Source organism: Vulpes lagopus, chromosome 1, assembly GCF_018345385.1.
Source record: "Vulpes lagopus strain Blue_001 chromosome 1, ASM1834538v1, whole genome shotgun sequence".
Classification (NCBI taxonomy): domain Eukaryota; kingdom Metazoa; phylum Chordata; class Mammalia; order Carnivora; family Canidae; genus Vulpes; species Vulpes lagopus.
In genome coordinates, this window is record NC_054824.1 from 65,299,001 (window position 1) to 65,311,961 (window position 12,961).

General features: G+C 38.2%; 1 protein-coding gene across 1 annotated transcript in view; it reads right to left on the reverse strand.

Annotated features, from left to right (window-relative positions):
- The window catches only part of DNAH8 (dynein axonemal heavy chain 8), a 340,697-nt gene that overhangs the window by 124,535 nt on the left and 203,201 nt on the right, over nucleotides 1-12,961 (reverse strand). Inside the window, exon 57 of the mRNA XM_041748133.1 lies at nucleotides 9,035-9,188. Coding sequence (XP_041604067.1) covers nucleotides 9,035-9,188 — 154 coding nt within the window. The remainder of the gene's footprint in view (nucleotides 1-9,034; nucleotides 9,189-12,961) is intronic.

Here is a 12,961-nt window from a genome sequence, read left to right on the forward strand (position 1 = left end):
GTGCTATTTTGTAGTGGCTTTGATTTGCATTTCTCTAACAATTAATGGTGTTGAGCATTTTTTTCATATGCTTGTTAGCCATCTGTATGTCTTCTTTGGAAAAATATATATTCAGATCATTTGCCTAGAGGATTATTTGGGTTTTTTTTATTAAGTTGTAGGAATTCTTTATATATTTTGAATATTAGCCTCTTATCAGATATACAACTTGCAAATATCTTCCCCCATTCGGTAGGTTGCCATTTAGTTTTGTTGATGGTTTTCTTCATTGTGCAGAAGCATTTTCGTTTAATATCATCCCATTTGTTTATTTTTCCATTAGTTTCCCTTGCTTTTAGAGTCAAATTCATAAAAACATTGCTAAGAACAATGTTGGGGAGCTTACCACTTACATTTTCTTCTAGGAGTTTTATAGTTTCAGGTCTTACATTCAAATCTTTAATCCATTATTAGCTAATTTTATGCACAGTGGAAGGTAGTGGTACAGTTTCCTGCTTCTGCATGTGGCCATCCAGTTTTCCCAACACCATTTATTGAAGGGATTGTCCTTTTCCCATTGTATATTCATGGCTCCTTTGTCATAAGTTGATCTTATATGTGTGGGTTTATTTCTGAGCCCTCTATTCTGTTCTTTTGATCTCTGTGCCTATTTTTATGGCAATACCACACTGTTTTGATCACTATAGCTTTGCAGTGCAGTTTAAAACCAGAGATCATGGTATTTCCATTTTTGTTCTTTTTTCTCAATATTGGCTATTCAAGGTCTTTTGTGGTTCCACAGAAGTTTTAGAATCCTTTGTTCTATATTTATATAAAATGCCATTGGAATTTTGATAACTATTGCATTGCATTTGTAGATGGCTTTGGACAGTATGGACATTTTAACAATATTAATTTTTCCAGTCCATGAGACAAAATATCTTTCCATGTATTTGTGTCTTCCTCATTTCTTTCAACAATGTTTTACAGTTTTCAGTCCACAGGTCTTTCACCTCTTTCATTACATTTATTCCTAAGTACTTTATTCTTTTTTGATGTAATTGTAAATGGCATTGTTTTCTTGATTTCTCTTTCTGATACCTCATTATTAGAGCAAATGCAATCAATTTCTGCATGTATTATTCTTGTATCCTGAAACTGAACTGGTGTATTCTAACAGTTTTTTGGTGGAGCATTTAGGGTTTTCTCTATATAATATCATGTCATGTATAAATACAATTTTGCTTCTTTCTTTCCAATTTGGATGCTTTTTATTTTTTCATCTTGCCTAAGAAAAAACTTCTTGTTAAGTATGATATTATCTGTGAGTTTGTCATATATGATCTTTATTATTTTGAGGTCCATTCCACATTTTTGCAAGTTTTAATCATAAAATAGATGTTGAATTTTGTCAAATGTTTTTTATGCATCTATTGTGATGATCATATGATTTTTGTCTTTCATTTTGTTAATGTGATGTATTATGTTGATTGATGTGAATATTGAACCATCCTTGCATCCCTTGAGTAAATCCCACTTGATCATGGTGTATAATCCTTTTGCTGTATTATTGAATTCAGTTTGTTATTTTTTTGAGGATTTTTGCATCTGTGTTCATCAGGGACATTAGCCTGTAATTTTCTTTTCTTGTGGTGTCTTTGTCTGGCTTTGGTATCAGGGTAAGTCTGTCCTTGTAGAATGAGTTTGTAAGTGTTCCTCCTCTTCAACTTTTTAGAAGAGTTTGAGAAGAATTAGGACTAACTCTTCCTTCAATGTTTGGTGGAATTGGCTGGTAAAGACTCTGGGCCTGGATGTTTGTTGGTAGGTTTTTGATTACTCATTCAACATCCTTCCTAGTAATCTATTCGGATTTCCTATTTCTTCATGATTTGGTCTGGGAAGATCATAAGTGTCTAGAAATGTATCCATTTCTTCTAGGTTGCCCAATTTGTTGATATATAATTGTTTGTAGTAGTCTCTCATGATCCCTTGTATTTCTTTGATATCAATTATAACTTCCACTCTTTCATTTCTGATTTTCTTTGAGTCCTCTTTATTTCTTGTTTAGTCTAGCTAAAGGTTTTGTCCATTTTGCCTATTGGTTCAAAGAACCAGCTCTTAGTTTCATTGATCTTTTCTATTGTCTTCTTAGTCTCTATTTCCACTCTGATCTTTATTGTTTCCTTACTTCCACTAACTTTGGGCTTTTTGTTTCATTTTCTAGTTCCTGTAGGTGTAAATTTAAATAGTCTATGTGAGATTTCTTTTATTTCTTGAGGTAGGCCTATATTGCTATGAACTTCCTTCTAAAAGCAACTTTTGCTGCATGGCATAAGTTTTGGTATGTTATATATTTGTTTTCATTTGTCTCTAGGTATTTTTTAAATTTCTCCTATGATCCAGTAATTATTCAGTAACATGCTGTTTATTTGTAGTCTCCATTTATTTGTAGTCTTCCCAGTTTTCCTCTTATAATTGATTTCTAGTGTCATACAATTGTGTTCTAAAAAGGTGCTTAATATGATTTCAATCTTCTTGAATTTATTAAGACTTGTTTTGTGGCCTAACATGTGATGTATCCTGGAGAATGTTCCATGTGCGCTTGAGAAGAGTGTGTGTTCTGCTGTTGGGGATGGAATGTCCTATAAGTATTAAATCCACGTGGTCTAGCATATCATTTAAGGCTGATATTTCCTTACTGATTTTCTATTTTAATAATCCATCCACTGATGTAAGTAGGGTGTTAAAGTCCCTTACTATTATTGCACTGCTGTCAGTTTCTACTTCTAGATCTGTTGATATTTGTTTTATATATTTTGGTGCTCCTGTGTTTGGTTCATATACATTTATAGATGTTATATCTCCTTACTGGATTGACTTTTTATCATTATGTAATACCCTCTTTATCTTTTGTTATTGTCTTTGTTTTAAAATCTATTCTCTTAGGGGCACCTGGGTGGCTCAGTGGCCGAGCATCTGCTTTTGGCTCAGGTCATGATCCTGGGGGTCCTGGGATCGAGTCCCACATCAGACTCCCTATGGGGAGCCTGCTTCTCCCTCTGCCTCTCTCTGTGTGTCTCAATTGAATGAATGAATGAATGAATGAATGAATGAATGAGTGCTTTTAAAAAAATAAATAAAATCTGTTCTATCTGATCTAAATATAGCTATACCAGGTTTCTTTTCATTTCCATTTGCATTGAATATCTTTTTCCATCTCTTCATTTTCAATCTGTGTCCTTACTTCTGAAGTGGGTCTCCTGTAGGCAGCAGCACATAGATGGGTCTTTTTTTTTTTTTAATCCATTCAGCCACTCTATGTCTTTGATTAGATCATTTATTCCACTTACATTCAAACTAGTTTGACAGGTATCTACGGATTGCCATTTTGTTTTCTGTTTCCATAGTTCCCCTTGGTTCTTTTCTTCTCTTTTTCTCATCCCTTCTGGTTTGATTATGTTTAGGTTCCTTGCTCATTTTCTTTTGAGTGTTTACTGTAAGTTTTTGCTCTGTTGTTACTATGAGGTTCACATTATTTTACATATATATAAAGAGTATATATTATATATTAGTCTGTTTTAATTTGATAGAAACTTAAATTTGAACACATTCCTAAAATGCTACAGTTTTACTACCTTCCCTCATGTTTTATGTCTTTGATGTCACATTTTACATCTTTCTATATCCCTTAACTGATTATTATAGTTTTAGTTATTTATCACCTTTACCTTTACTACTTTCATAGTAGTTTCATAAGTGATTAACTTATTCCCTTCACTATATATTTAGCTTTTCCAGGGATATTTTTATGTTTTGTATGCTTCCTTGCTACTAATTAGTGCCATTTCTTTTCAGCTTAAAGAAGTCTCTTTACCGTTTCTTGTAAAGTTGGTCTGGTAGAGATGAACTCCTTCAACTTCTAACCTGAAAAAATATTTCTCTCTTTCAATTCTGAATAGTAACCTTGCTGTGTAGAGTATTCTTGGTTGGAATTATTTTTTTTTCCTTTTAGCACTTTGAATAAAGTGCCACTTTGCCACTTACTTCTGGCCTGCAAAGTTTCTGCTGGTAAATCTGCTGATAACTTAATGGAGGGTTCCCTTATATGTAACAGTTTGTTTTTTCTCTTGTTGCTTTTAAGATTTTCCTTTTAGAACATAGGCAACACCCTTTTTTGAACTTGGCCACAGCAACTTCTTGCAAGATACATCCATGAAGGCAAGAGAAACAAAAGCAAAAATGAACTATTGGGACTTCATCAAGATAAGAAGCTTTTGCACAGCAAAGGATACAGTCAACAAAATTAAAAGACAACCTACAGAATGGGAGAAGATATTTGCAAATGACGTATCAGATAAAGGACTAGTTTCCAAGATCTATAAAGAACTTATTAAACTCAACACCAAAGAAACAAACAATCCAATCATGAAATGGGCAAAAGACATGAAGAGAAATTTCACAGAGGAAGACATAGACATGGCCAACAAGCACATGAGAAAATGCTCCACATCATTTGCCATCAGGGAAATACAAATCAAAACCACAATGAGATACCACCTCATACCAGCGAGAAAGGGGAAAATTAACAAGGCAGGAAACCACAAATGTTGGAGAGGATGCGGAGAAAGGGGAATCCTCTTGCACTGTTGGTGGGAATGTGAACTAGTGCAGCCACTCTGGAAAACTGTGTGGAGGTTCCTCAAAGATTTAAAACTAGACCTGCCCTACGACCCAGCAATTGGACTGCTGGGCATTTACCCCAAAGATACAGATGCAGTGAAACGCCGGGACACCTGCACCCCGATGTTTATAGCAGCAATGTCCACGATAGCGAAACTGTGGAAGGAGCCTCAGTGTCCATCAAAAGATGAATGGATAAAGAAGATGTGGTTTATGTATACAATGGAATATTACTCAGCCGGTAGAAACGACAAATACCCACCATTTGCTTCGATGTGGATGGAACTGAAGGGTGTTATGCTGAGTGAAATAAGTTAATCAGAGAAGGACAAACATTATATGGTCTCATTCATTTGGGGAATATGAAAAATAGTGAAGGGGAATATGAAAAATAGTGAAAGGGAATAAAGGGGAAAGGAGAAAAAAATGAGTGGGAAATATCAGAAAGGGAGACAGAACACGAGAGACTCCTAACTCTGGGAAATGAACAAGGGGTGGTAGAAAGGGAGGTGGGCAAGGGGGGGTGACTGGGTGATGGGCACTGAGGGGGGCACTTGATGGGATGAGCACTGGGTGTTATCCTATATGTTGGCTAATTGAACTCCAATTAAAAAAATAGAAAAAAAACGATTTTCCTCTTATCTTTAACCTTTGACATTTTAATTATAATGTGCCCTGATGTGAATATCTTTGGGTTCATCTTATTTGGAAACCTGGGCTTCCTGGCCCTGGATGTCTATTTTTTTCCCCATGTTAGGGAAATTTTCAGCCATTATTTCCTCAAATAAGTCTTCTGCCCCCTTTTCTCTCTCTTCTCCTTTGGGGCCCCTATAATGCAAATTTTGTTCCACTTGATCAACATCATATGTCTCATATGTCCGTTAAGTTATCTTCATTACATTTATTTTCTTTTTGCTGCTCTGTCTGATTTGCACTGCTTTGTCTTCCAGTTTGCTGATCTCTTCTGCTTCTTCCAATCTGCCATTTAACCACTCCTGTGTATTTTTTCAGTTGTTATTGTAATTCCTCAGCTCTGTGACCTCTATTTGGTACTTTCTTATGTTTTCTATATCTTTGTTAAAGTTCTCACTGTGTTCATCCATTGTCCTCATGAGTTCAGTGAGCATCTTTATGACCGTTACTTTGAATTCTTTATCAAGTAGATTACTTATTTCTATATCATCTAGGTCTTTTTCTGAGGTTTTTGTCTTTCATTTGGAACATATTTCCCTCTTTCCTCGTTTTATTTCACTCTGTGCATTTCTATGAGGCAAAACAGCTACCTTTCCCAGTCTCTAAACAGTGGCCTTATTGTAGGTGATGGACTTTCTCATTCAACTTTGCCCTAGCTCTTGGTTATCTCACAAAACTTTTTGGTTACCTAAACCACCTGATTTACTGTTGATATGCCCCTGCTGTTGAGGGTGCATCAAGACTAGTCAGTGTTCCAAGGCGGAGCAATCTCCTTTCATACTTAGTTTCAGGTTGATTGGAATTTAGATCTTCAGGCAGAAGCTTTTAAAGTATGCAAATACACACAGTCCTGTAGGGCCATAATCATGATCCCTCTGTCCTCCAGACTAGGAGTTCTCTCCAGATTGCAAAAGTTGGGGCTCCAGACAAAGTATAAGGCCCTTTCCAGGAGGTCTTGCTGAGCTATAGCAAGGCCAAGGGTTTATAGAAGGATGATGTCTTCCTGCTTACATTCCCTTTGGGTATCTCTTCAGTCTCTAGATGTGTAGGAAACATAAAGCCTATCCTTCTGGCAGAAGCTCCAAGCTAAGTAAATAGGCCCCTTTCACAGGAAGACTGGGGTTGTGTTTCAGTTGGCTATCTGTGCAGTGTACTGGATATGGTGGCCTGCCAAGAACTGTATTTCCAACATTACATTCCTATGGAGCTGAGAATGCCAGTCCCGTTGGTCACCAGCATCAGGCAATCAAGGGGCATCCCTAAGTAGATTGCCCATGCCTGCCAGCCTTAACACAGCAGCTGGAGAGTGTATACAAGGGGCACACTTGCTAGCTTCAGAAAGGCAGCAGGAAAATGTTTTAACTGCATGTATCCATGGGCCTCAGGACTGCAGCAGGTGAGTGCCTTGTCTGTGTGCACCAGCTTTAGACCAGAGTGTTAGAATGTTTTGACCACTTGCACTTGCCAGCCCCAGCCAGGGGATGAGGGAGTGTCATAAACACACATGCTTGCTGGCCTTACCTAGGGAGCAGATGATGGCCACATTCATGGTCATCTGCCCCAGCCAGGGAGCAGGGGAGTGCTACAAACCACCAAATTTTCCAGCTTAAAGAAGATATGGGATAGTACTGACCACTCATTCACCCCTGCCTGCCTTAGCAAAGTGGCAGGAGGGTGCTTTGTCTAAGCTTGTTCATCTGTGCAGGCAGGGTAGATAGAAAGTACAAAACTGGCATCAACCAGGCACTCCATCTCTGGGGAGACTTTCAACTCTCCTCTGTCCCTCCAGCTGATACTTCAAGATTAGTAAATGAATCTCCTTCAAATACAATTTAGGCACTTTTCAAACTGTTGGGGTTTGTTTGTTTGGCTGTGTCTTGGGGTAAAACTATATGGGAGCCCTTTAGAAGTGAATCTCAGTTTTCCATAGCACTTTCGGTCACTGGATATCAGCTATCAGCCTCTTGGTTTTCTTTTTTTCTTTCTTTTCTTTCTTTTTCTTTTTTCTTTCTTCTTTTTGTCCACATTGGTTTTCTAAGCTAGACATTTTGGGGGCTTGTCTCTCTAGTGTATATTCTTGGGATTGGGGTTCCTGATATGAGGCACCAACGCCTCACTCCTCCAGGAGAAGCTCCACATTTGTGAGAGCCCTCCCTACCGTATGTCACCATGCTGAGGGTAAGGTTTTTGGCAGACTGTGTCTTTGCCTCTCCTACCTATCTTGATGTAGTCTTTTTATCCTTTGTTGTGGAGATGTGGTTTATCTAGCTTTCAGATCTTTTTCCAAGGGAAATAATCCATATGAGACAAAACATGAGAGACTCCTAACTCTGGGAAACGAACAAGGGGTGGTGGAAAGGGAGGTGGGCAGGGGGTGGGGGTGACTGGGTGACGGGCACTGAGGGGGGCACTTGATGGGATGAGCACTGGGTGTTATGCTATATGTTGGCAAATTGAACTCCAATTTAAAAAAAAGGAAATAGGGATCTCTGGGTGGCGCAGCGGTTTGGCGCCTGCCTTTGGCCCAGGGTGCGATCCTGGAGACCTGGGATCAAATCCCATATCGGGCTCCCGGTGCATGGAGCCCTGCTTCTCCCTCTGCCTATGTCTCTGCCTCTCTCTCTCTCTATGTGACTATCATAAATAAATAAAAAAATTTTAAAAAAGGAAATAATCCATATGTAATGTAAACTGCTTCTGTGGGAGGAGGTGAATTCAGGATTTCCCTATGCCATTATCCTGCAGAAGTCCTCTCACCATTGTGCAGGGGAAAGTTAACCCAGTGGGCCTGATTTTGAGAAGAGTACGCTTGCAGGGCTAGTACTTGTCCATCATCTGGGAACCTGTTTTTTGAATGTCTCCTCCATTACTAATTCATAAGATTGTTCTGTGCCTGGACTATTTATACAAACATTGTGATTTATAGTGAACATCTGCTTTCCTTCTGGGAGCCTGGAATTTTGGCAGCCGTGTCTAGGCAGGGAGTGACAACCAGACCAGCCCCAATAAAACAGTTGAACTCTGAATTTCTAACAGGCTTCCCTGGATGGAACACAGTACAGGAGTTACTGCACTTCACTGCTGGAGGGGAAGCACATTCTGTATGACCCTTTTGGTGAGAACATACAAAGCCCTCACATAGATTTCTCCAGATTCCACCTGATGTGTCTTTTTCTGTATTGATCAGGCTGCGAATCCTTGCTGTGCTGCTGTGATAAATCTTAGACATGAGTACAACCATCTGCTGAATCCCATGAGTCCTTCTAATGAAGCACCAAGCATGTGAGTGATCATGGAAGTGCTGATAAATATGGTGTCAGAAGTGGTGACACAACCATCTACTTAGAGCTGGCCGAACTCTTTCATCTCTTTTATACCACTGACTATTAGATACATACTTTGATTCTTCTAAAATAAATTACAGGACTAAACTGAAGACTGATGAAATAAACCAGCAATCATATTTAAAATGGAACAAAGCATACAAAAAAACCTAGAAGTGGGCAGCATTAATCTCACATGTAGTTTTTCCAAAAAAATCTACCAAATCTTGTACATTAATCATTTCTAAAATGAAAAATGTATGTCAAATTCCCTTACTTGTGAAGAGTTGCTGCTTTTTCTGTTTAAATATAATTTACATTTTTAAAATATGAACTTTTTCTCTACTTTTGAGACCTACCTCTCCTGAAGATAACAGGTTGTTAAGATATTCCAGAAATGCCTCATCTTTTATTTCGTTGTCAGTAAAGATGAAGGTGATACCTTTTCCATCAGCACCAGCAACTTTGTACAGACCTTTTAAGTCCTCTGTTAGATTACTTACATTATAAGACCTAAAAAGGGTGGTAGGAAACTTAAAATTAAAATTTTAGATATATATATATATATATATATATATGATTTATTTCAAAAGACAATACAGCCGATAGTAGTTAGAGCACACACCTGCTTCAAGAGATATTAAGTAAGAGTGCCTGATTTAAAAAAAAAAAAGAGGTTATAATGAAATAACTATGTTATCATTCAAAGCAAGTATGTTTTATTTAACTGGAGAAGTGAGAAATGGGAATTCACCAGAATTGACTCATAAAGAGTAGTTAGAAATTCAGAAATGAACTTTTCTCTGCAAGCTGAGAGTCTTCCACAACTCATTTTGCCCAAGTGAACATACACATAATATTTAAAACTAATCTGAAACTTGGATGAGTTTGGATTGGTAAGAAAGCAGATAAATTATAAATAAAATTAGTGATAAATTATATATAGTGGTAATTTGTGTATCCCAGTAAATGGCCAAACACAGAGACAGCCTACAGAAGATGCATTATGCAATGTGTTATAAATAATTGAAATGTTATAATTATGTAGTTACAGATTATGACAAGAAGATCCTGGTGTTCACTCTGTTTTCTACTAAATAGTATATGCTACTGGAGGTGATGTGTTGTGCAGAAATAAAGCAGACATTTTCTGAAGTGTTGCGTATAAATCCTCATGAATAGATTGACAACACAGACATCCTCATTTGAAGGAGGTTGTACAGTGCAAATAATAGGGAGCTTCATGTAAGCCACACGGTCTAGTGGAAAGACCATAGGCATTGGAACCAGAAGGATCTGCGTTCAAATTCCCACTGTGCAGCTTTGGAAATGTTTCTTCACATTTCTCAGCTTCTGTTTCCTCCTCTGCAAAATGAAGATGATATCTGTTTGTAAAGCCTGCTGTGGGCATTACAGATGACTCAGCTTAAGTGCACTCAAGTGAATAAATAGCTGATTTTAAACTCTACTCACTTCTGAGTGGGACTACAATACAAAGTCTCGTAGACTTTGGTTAAAAGAACTCCATTGAAAGAATATACATACCTTTCAAAATAATTCCCAAGGGAGACACTCGTTAAAAGGAGAAACTAGTAAAATGGTTTGCTGAGATGTAGGTACACCTGTGAGAGTAACATATCCCATACCTTCCTGCAGAAGTGGTTTGGCCTAGGGCTGTTGGACTGACCAGTGTCTGAATCATCCAGGCAATGAAGTCATAGAACCATTTTGGCATGGTTTGGGGTTATTGTTGTTATTATTATTATTATTATTATTAAACTGAAGGTTATGTACTGCTTTTGAGATATACAGACACAGTCCCAAAACACCCCTCTCTAGGTCAGGGCCTCTCTCACTTCTTTCTTTCAGAGAGAGCTCTTTGTGGAGCTTGTAACTTGCCACCTTTGCTTCTTCATTTCCTTAATGCAACATGGCTCTGTACTCACCACTCCACTGAAAGTGTTAACATGCTCACTATTAGTTATCACTTTTCATGTCTTAACCTAATCAATGCTTTCAGGCTAATTCTCTACCTCCTTGGTTTCTGGAAACGACTCTGCATTTCCTCCTCTCTGCCTTGCCTCTTCTTCTCACTTTCCATTGAAAGTAAGTCCCCTTTCTCTATGTTGGGAGACCCCGGGGTTCTTCCCTTAACCATCTCTTCTCATTATGCACCCTACTCATATTCCTCATTACCTTAAAAGTGTTCTCTCCACTGAGTCTTCTGTGCTGACATTTTCAGAACCCATTCCTGAATTCCACACCTATGAGTCTAATTAACTATGGAAATGGAGTGTTATGCAAGTTTTCACTCTCTGCATGTATCAGACTGAATTCTCATTTTACCTCCTTAAAAGTGGTCATTTGTTCAACATATTTTTATGGCGTTGGTTAAAAGTACCCACTTGATAGTAATGGTAGATGAGACAAAGGTTACAGTGGTCCATCATCAGGGAGCTCACAGTCTAGTGAAGGAGAGGAGTGAACAAGCATTTTGGTACTGGAGTGTGATAAGTACTCCTAGAGAAACTAGGTATATCATTCTAGACTTTCTTCTTACCTCTTCTTTACTGCATATTCGATCTGTTGCTAAGTCCTATCAATATACTAGGGACTATAAAAAGTCCTACTCTACATTGTCCCCATGGACTCCTCTCTACTCCCACTTTCCCTGCTGTTTTAAAATGCTTCCAGGATTTGTTGTCTCTTTATGGTAAGAGACAACAGATATACAAAGGACTGCCATGAAGGAAGAAGCTTGTAGTCATGGATCCCAAGGAACAGGAAGGAATATGCCATACCATAAAGGGCTGCATGGGGAAGCACCAGGATCAGTCAGGAGGTGGAAGGAGGGGAACCATGGGCCACAACCTTTTCTGTGGTTTCTGTGAGGAAGATAAAGCCAGGTAGGATAAACAGATTTAGGATTGGCTTGTTTGAATAATTTCAGTGGGCTCTGGGGCATAGATACTGTCCCCCGTTACTAGTCCTTGGCTCTGGAGTGATTAAGGCACAGCAATCTTGCTTCCTGGTGTATAAAGCCAGACAGATGGTGATGGTTCAGAGTATGAGCTCTAGACTGGTTGGCTTACCTATGAAAGGTATCCTACTGGAGCAGCCATTAGCTGTCTCTAAGAACTGCCTTGCCCTGGGAGTGGTGGGGTGGGCAGTCAGCAAGACCCCAGGGCCAGAGCATCAAGAATACAGACACCAAGAGGATCCCTGAGTGGCTCAGTGGTTTAGCGCCGCCTTCAGCCCGGGGCATGATCCTGGAGTCCCGGGATTGAGTCCCACATTGGGCTCCCTGCATGGAGCTTGCTTCTCCCTCTGCCTATGTCTCTGCCTCTCTCTCTCTCTCTTTCTCTGTCTCTCATGAATAAATAAATAAAATCTTTTTTTAAAAAAGAATACAGACAAGAAAATACAATTATACAAAATACAGACTAGAGGACTGTAGTTTTTATGTATGTATGCCCCATAGAAGGAGGCAGCTATTCTCAGATCCAGCCACCTGGGAATGTAGGCACAGTGTTGCCAGATCTTCCAACTGTTTCAAGGGGAGTCAGAAATCCATCTTTTACGTGAAATCTCCCAATTTTTAATAGTTGACAACTGACTTAATTTAATTTACATAATCTCTAGACATTTGATGTTTTATGTTTCTTAATTGCTCTTATAATTTGTACCTTGATAAATTTTTTTAATCTATTTGGTAGCAGAGTGGTGTGTATAAATTGTTAATTTAAAAAGGGACCTAAAATTTATCAGGAAATACAAAAGGCCAAATATTCAAGACAATCCTGAAGAAGAAAAGTTTTCCAAAACATATTAAAACTACAGTAATTAAAACAGCTGGTAATAGTACAAAGATAGATAAATCAGTGGAGCAGACTGTAGTCACAGACATGATCAGCTGACTGATGGGAAAGAAATGACATTGTAATGTGTCGGGAAAAACATGACCTTTTCAATAATGGAGTTGGAGTGGCTGGATAGCTATATTGAAAAATATAATCTTAACTCTTACCTTAGACTTTATAAGAAAGTAAATTCTAGGTGGGTTATAGTTCTAAAAAGAGTACATTTTATTTGCAAATGTGAAGGAAATCACAGGAGAATATCTTCATAGGTAAACAAAGGTAAATGAGCATTTTTTTAACAGAATACAAAGAGCACTAAAATAAAGAGAAAAAAATCAATAGCTTAAGTTTCATTAAAGTTAAGGGGTGCCTGGATGGCTCAGTTGGTTAAGCTCCTGCCTTCAGCTCAGGTCATGATCTCGGATC